At 45.4% G+C, this 7707-nt stretch overlaps 1 protein-coding gene across 1 annotated transcript in view; it reads left to right on the top strand.

Annotated features, from left to right (window-relative positions):
- Positions 1-7500, top strand: part of RAB3D (RAB3D, member RAS oncogene family) — a 50009-nt gene extending 42509 nt beyond the window's left edge. The window contains exons 4-5 of the mRNA XM_073622697.1: positions 4679-4803; positions 6626-7500. Coding sequence (XP_073478798.1) covers positions 4679-4803; positions 6626-6807 — 307 coding nt within the window. The 3' untranslated portion in view covers positions 6808-7500. The remainder of the gene's footprint in view (positions 1-4678; positions 4804-6625) is intronic.
- Positions 7501-7707: the final 207 nt, after the last annotated feature.

A 7707-nucleotide genomic window follows, 5' to 3' on the forward strand; every position in this document is an offset into this window, starting at 1 on the left:
TTGACTTTTGGGGTGCCCGAGCCCCTCCTGCCCCCAAGCATCCATCCACTTTTATGGGCTGGCTTGCTGTGTGTTTGGCTAGGGGTTTGTTAGTGTGTGGGAGGGACACACTATTTTTTTAGTTTGGGGTGGTATTTTTCACATGGGGGTTCTCATTTTAAGCCTTAACAGACCCAAATGGCCTTGTATGTATTGGGGGGCAGGCTTTTTTTTGGTTTTGGGTTAAAATCTTGCAGCTGCAACGTAGATTTGTAAGTTTTCTCTAAAGCCGTACATTTTTGAAGCAGAATTTTGGATACATGCTACAGATGCACCACTTAACAGGCAGAGTAAGCCCCCCCCAAGTTACTAGCTTTTAAAGGGGTTGTAAACGCTGGTGTTTTTTTCACCTTAATGCATTCGATGCATTAAGGTGAAAAAACACCTGGCAGTCAACGGCCCCCCATCCCCCCCATTTTACTTACCTGAGCCTCTTCCTCTCTTCGGATGGGGACATGCTGTCCCATTCTCCATGGGGTCCCAGCTGTTGATTGGATAGATTGATAGCAGCACAGCCATTGGCTCCCGCTACTGTCAATCAAATCCAATGACGCGGGTGCCTGGGGGGGCGGGGCCGAGTCCGACATTCGTGTCTATGGACGCAAATGCTGGACTCGGGAGCGCACCCGCACGGTAACCCCCTCAGGAGAGCGCTTCTCCTAGGGTTATCTGATGCGGGGTGGAGCCGCGAGAGCCACCGAGGGACCCCAGAAGAGGATGTTTGGGGTCACTCTGTGCAAAACAAGCTGCACAGTGGAGGTAAGTATGACTTGTTTGTTATTTAAAAAAAATAAAAAACGATCCTTTACAATCACTTTAAGCAATTTTGCATTTTTAAGGCACTTCTACTTGTTTCGTTTTTGGGGTTGTCCAAATTGGTGACATTGATATATGTCCCTCAGGGTGGGACCTGGGCCCCCATACCCATTTTAAGGCCAATAACTAGAATATAAGCCAGCCAAGTGGGGACTAGCAAAATTAACAAGTCAGTTCCCAAAGACTGCAATGGTATTTGTTGTATAACTTTTGCCCATGTTAGGCTCTTTGTTTGCCCCCCTGGACTGGGGGGTGTTTGTCCCATCTGTAATTTTGTAGCATGCTGGATGATGGGCTTATTTTGTGCTAGCTTTTTGTGTGTGAACAGCACTTGCATTTTTCTGGGCATGCTCAGAATACCTAACCCCAAAATACCTAATAATTTGAGGTGTACACAACAAAGTGCTAGAACGCAATTTACCTAATCGGGAAACTATTTAGATTGACCTGTGTGTCCCCAAGGAAAGACAGGGTTTTACCCTCACTTCCTGTTTGGCTATGTGACAGGAAGTGAATAAATTTGAAGGAGAAACTGGTAAAATTTGGGAGGTGCCTTCACCCTATCAGGGGTGTAGACATCCCCAAAAACTGACAAGACTTCTAATCCCGCTACACTCTATTCCCAAGCAAAAATAAGAAAGGATTTAATTTAGCTTAACTTTGCAAAGACACATTCCAAAGTTTAACTGTGATGCATGTTGATGGGCCATTAAGACCCTGTTAAATAGAAAACACCAGTTGCCTTTCACTATAAGGCTACTTTCATGCTGGGGCGTCGTCGTTTTTGCGGAGGTTTTCGGCCGCTAGCAGGGCACTTTTAACCCCCGCTAGCGGTCGAAAAAGGGTTAAAACCGCCTGCAAAGCGCCACTGTAGCAGCGCTATGCCAGCAGTTCGGCGGCGCGGCCTATTGATTTCATGGACAGGGGCGCTTTAGGAGCAGTGTATTCACCACTCCTACAGCACTGCAAAGATGCGGCTTGCAGGACTTTTTTTGACGTCTTGCCAGCGGACCGCTCCAGTGTGAAAGCACTCAGGCTTTCACACTGGCTGTGATCACACAGATTTTCTGGCAGTTTACCTGGTATTTTTCTGCACTTGCAGCATGTTTAAAGTGCTTAAACTAGAACTCCAGGGTTAATTTCACTTGAAATAGTTGGTTTGGGCCAAGCTGGCTCAAACCAACCATTTCCATTGCAGATCAATGCAGCTGCTGGGTGTTTTCAATGGACTGCAGTAGCATTAGTTGCATACAGTAAGTGGCGCTCTGTCCCAAGAGCAGTACGGGAGATAATCCCGTCTGCTGCTGGAATTGAAGAGAGTCGGGTTGAGTGCTGCTCCACTGTTCAGGAGAAGTCTTGTATGTTAATCAATGAATAAAAGGCTTTCTCTGATTGGCTGTGGTGGAAATCATAGCGTCAGCTGCCTGCCTCTAGAAATCGGCCAATCAGAGAGAACCTTGTACTCAATGATATAAATACAAGGCTTCTCCTGAATGATGGAGGAGCACTCAGCCTGTCTCTCATTAATTCTGGCAACAAATGGGAAGTGGCCCGTACTGCCCGTGGGAAATGGCACAGCTTACTGTATGTAGTGTTTAATTCTTGCAGCAGATGGGAAGACGCCCTTACTGCTGACACAACACAGCTTGGTGTATGTAGCTGATGCAACTATAGTCCATTACAGCAAACACAACAATTGCTTTGTTCTGTAACCAGCTTGGCCCAAACAAACTATTTAAATTGAAATTAAACCTGAAATTCTGCTTTGAACTCAGTGCTGAGTGCTCCTCCAACCTCGGGCAAATGCAAATGTATTTCAGCGCTGAATAGTGTTTGTTTTTTTTGCTCAAAAATACTCTTTAAAGTGATTGTAAATTCGCATTATTTTTTACTAACAAACATGTTCTACTTACCTGCTCTGTTGCAGTGAGTTTGCACAGAACAGCCCAGATCCTCCGCTTCTCGGGTCCCTCTTCTGTGCTCCTGGCCCCTCCCTCCTGTCGCGTGCCCCCACAGCAACCAGCTTGCTATGGGGGCACCCAAACCGAGCTGCAGCTCCGTGTGACCATTCAGACATGGAGCTGCCGTTCGGCACCCCCTTTCTCTCCTGATTGGCTGACTGACTTTGATTGACAGCCGCGGGAGCCAATGGTCCTGCTGCTGTGACTCAGCCAATCAGGGGAGAGTGTCCCGAACGGCTAAGGGACTCGTGGACATCGCTGGATAGAGATGGGACTCAGGTAAGTATTAGGGGGGTGTTGGGGAGGCTGCTACACACACAAGGTTTTTATTTTTAAGCATTGAATGCATTAAGATAAAAAAACCTTCTGCCTTTACAACTCCTTTAAAAGTCACAATGTAAGAAGGCCATGAAGTATTTATATATGGTACATGCACCAGGGTTTAATAGTGTCCAGCTTCTCCTTATATGCTTCAATGGTTTTCAGTCAAATTGATACAAACATACGGCAACTATCCCAACCTATATATGCCTTAACAGCAAAGAGCACATGAAAGGGTGACGCATGTCAAACAACAACAAAAATTCCCAGCTCAACTTGCCAGCCAGCCTGCAACAAACCGAATTGTCCTGTCTAACAATTCACATTAAAAACAGGGGTTTAGTTTGCACACATTTGCAAAAACATGCGTAAGCTGCAGAGGCCACGCCACGGCACCCCAGTACATTCGGTGTGTTGCAGGCTGGCTGGTAAGTTGAGCTGGGAATTTTTCTTTGTTGTCATTTCCAATGAATCTGACAATTAACTTCTATCCCGTTAAAAATAGACCTATTCTCTGAAATTGCCAATATGACCAAAGTATGTACATAGTCTGTCATGCTTGGGACTCCAGAAACCTCTGTGCTTGACTTTTTAAGGCCTGCACCCCTGCTGTGGCCAATCCAGCCTACCGTATATACTAGAGTATAAGCCTAGTTTTTCAGCACATTTTTTTGTGCTGAAAATGCCCCCCTCAGCTTATACTCGAGTCAAGCAATTTTCTGCTGGGGTTCCTAGCACCAAGTGGCCCCGAGATACGGGGCCCCAAAGTCGGAAAATGTCATTCTCTGCTGTAGAAAAGTGCTTGACATTTTCCAAACCAAATTTGGGGCCACGTATCTCGGGGCCACTTGGTGCTAGGAACCCCAGCTGGATATGTTGTAGTGCTAGTTCCACTGGGTTTGCACTCCAAATTTGGGGTTCCTAGCTCCAAGTGCCCCCGAGATACAGGTCCCCAAAGTCGGTCAACTGTGTCCATCTGCAGCAATGTCATTTCAGGACGGGACCCTTTGGGTCCAGAGCCCCCAAATTTTGGCTGCAATTAGGGGGCATCTAGGAACCCTTAACTACCGAGTTTGAAGCTCGGGGGACCTATGGCTGAAAATGGGCACAGTGAGGCTGCAAATGGGCATTGTTGACCCTCTTTTCCACTTACAGTAGCTGCGCATTTCTCACTCTAGGCTTATACTCAAGTCAATAAGTTTTCCCAGTTTTTTTTGTGGTAAAATTAGGTGCCTCGGCTTATATTCGGTCGGCTTATACTCGAGTGTATACGGTATTTGATGGATTTTTAATTTATTTCATATAGTGAAGAATAAAACAATATACAAAGAAAGACCCAAAATTCCAAGGTGGGCAAGAGAAGACCCATGAACATTGTTCAGGAAATCTTGGCACTTGGGTTCACAATACGGAGTTGGCTTGTGACTTAGCCCACCAGACTTACATAAAGCTTATAATATCACCTGTGAGAGGACTGACGCTTAAATATCACAATCTGATTGGGTCCCCAAATTTTACATGTCTGTTTCTTTACTTGACAGGGCGACACAAATCAAGACATACTCCTGGGACAACGCACAGGTCCTGCTGGTAGGGAACAAATGTGACTTGGAGGATGAGCGAATAATCCCAGCTGAAGACGGTCGTAGGTTGGCTGAGGAACTAGGTACCTGATGAATGGGATTCGCTCTGAATGGGGATTGTAGTCTCATGACATCATCAAGTATTCTGGAATGAGAACTATTATGAAAATACAGTTTTTTATATTACCAATACAACCCAAGAACAAACCTGTATTATTTTGCAGGTTACTGGTCCTTTGATGTGGTGGCTGCATTCATTTTCTTTTGTTAGGCCCTTTTCTCTTTATTTTCACCTGATGATCCTGCTAGTAACACACCTCCTGCCCTAGGGTGATGACACCCACCCTTCTATATCTATAGAGTGTTCTCATTCTAGAAAAGGACATGTATTAGGACTTCAGAACACCTCCCCTCTTCTTCATAACATAGGCGAGGTGTTATGTAGTTCACAGAGATGGGGACACTGCTAACTAATAATTGTGCAAAAAAGACAGAGTTAGCAACGCACTGGATTTCTGGGAGGCTTGATGGGTATTCTTAGCATTTGTAGTACTGCAAAGTCTACAGAAGGGGTCTCCAAACTGCAGCCCAGGGGCTGGATGCGGCCCTTTGCTTGCCTTTATCCGGCTCTTGGGGCACTTTTCCTTCCACTGATATAAGACACTATTCCTCCCACTGACACCACAATGGGGCACTATTTCTCCCATTGATGCCAACGATGGGGCACTATTCCTCAAACTGACACCAACAATGGCACGCTATTAATCGCACTGACACCAACAATGGGGCACTATTTCTCCCACTGGCACCAGCGTTAGGGCACTATTAATCCCGCTGACTCCAATGATGGGGCACTATTCCTCCCATTGACACCAATAGGGCTATATTCCTGCTACTGACGCCAAGGATGGGGCACTATTAATCCCACTGACACCAACAATGGGGCACTATTTCTCCCACTGACACCAGCGATAGGGCACTATTACTCCCACTGACACCAGTGATGGAACACTATTCTTCCCACTGAAACCAACGATGGGTCACTATTCCTTCCACTGACACCAATGATGGGGCACTATTCCTCCCACTGGCACCAGCGATAGGGCACTATTCTTCCCACTGACACCAATGATGGGGCACTATTCCTCCCACTGACACCAATGATGGGGCACTATTCCTCCCACTGACACCAGCGATAGGGCACTATTCCTCCCACTGACACCAATGATGGAACACTATTCTTCCCACTGAAACCAACGATAAGTCACTATTCCTCCCACTGACACCAACAATGGGGCACTATTTCTCCCACTGGCACCAGCAATAGGGCATTATTCCTCCCCCTAATACCGAAGATGTATTTTTTTTACTCCCACTGATACCAGGACATTTTCTCCTCCCAATGGCCACAGTCCGACCCCCCCCAAAGTCCGGAGGACAGTAAACTGGCCCTTTGTTTAAAAAGTTTGGAGACCCCTGGTCTACAGGGAAGATCTGGGGATCTTTGCTATTGGAAAAGTTATGGAACCAGAGTTAATTCTGATGTTTTCCTTTTGAAGTTTAATTGGCAGGTATAGTCTGCCAAATAACCTGCTAGTGATGGAGATTCCTGTACAGGATGGTGTTCATTCCACCATGACCCTTCAAACCTTCAAAAGATTTTTTGGGCATTTGACATACATCATCTACTGGATAGTACAGATCTCCATGAGAGGCAATCTATACATAAGCATTGAGCATTGGCATCAACCAGATACTCCTTCCACTGTTTTATGGTCTTCTTTCATGTTCCTAGGAAAAGTTTGATAATAAAAGCAATATGCAATTTGAACTTTGTGCAAACCCTTATCTACACTCAGCCCATCATTACGACACGTAACAGGCTTCGCTTTGCTTCCTCCTCAGGGTTTGAGTTTTTTGAGGCCAGCGCAAAAGAAAACATCAATGTGAAACAAGTCTTCGAGCGTTTGGTGGACGTCATCTGTGAGAAGATGAATGAAAGCCTGGAGAACGGACCGGTGCCATCCAGTGGTACCGCACACCTTACCGACTCCTCTCCAAAAGAACAGAGTAACTGCTCATGTTAGTCTGGAGCCCCATTTTACAGAAAGCACCCAGCTAGGTCACAGAGATGTCTCTAATTATATTCAATCAGCTCAGCAGTCAGCAAAAGTAATTGCCCGATTGGGGCGGACACCCCTATACTTTGTAATATTTAGAGACGGGGTGGCTGTTTCTATTACATTCCCAGCTGAGTATATGAGAGACAAAACAAGACACTGTTACATACATGTGCCCACTATAATTCATTGCTGCAGATAATTTATATTCCAGCCTTACAAGGGTTGTATTTAAAAACAACACATAACGTCACTGCCTGATATCACAGGACATCACACGGTCACATAGATGGGTGTTTCTTGGGGCCAAGATAGGTATTCCTTTGCCATCAAGTGCCAAAGATTATCCGAACGTGCCATCACGGCCTGTTCTGAGGGCTCTGCAAAGCATTGCTCTGCATGTTTTTTTTGTTTTTTTTGGGTTTTTTTCTTCTCAAGTGCTCTGCATGATGCTACTGGACCCGTTCAAAGTGTTTTGTGTCTGGGACTGTACATGATGGACTGAGGAAGGAACCAAGGTCGCGGGAACATAGATCATTGTATATATCTGGGCATAGCGGCCATGAAGGTTCTGACTTTGCGGATATGTTGCCCTCTACTGTTGTAAAAAAATTAGGAGATGTTTACATTTTTAATAAAAGGAACCATCCTTTTATTGTATGCAGTCAGTGTTTGTGTAAAGGTGATCAATCGGTGTCTTCATTTTTATGGGTTTTGGGCCTCAATCCGTTTGCTGAATCTGTGCTAAACCTGTAAATGCCGGTGTGTAAAAATTTCTATCAATCTTAAGAGTAAAAATGTAAATCTTGCCAGCAGGTACATGCATAAAGTGGACCAAGGATTGAATATATTTTTAGATGTTAAAGG

The sequence above is a fragment of the Aquarana catesbeiana genome, linkage group LG03 (genome assembly GCF_042186555.1).
Source record: "Aquarana catesbeiana isolate 2022-GZ linkage group LG03, ASM4218655v1, whole genome shotgun sequence".
NCBI lineage: Eukaryota > Metazoa > Chordata > Amphibia > Anura > Ranidae > Aquarana > Aquarana catesbeiana.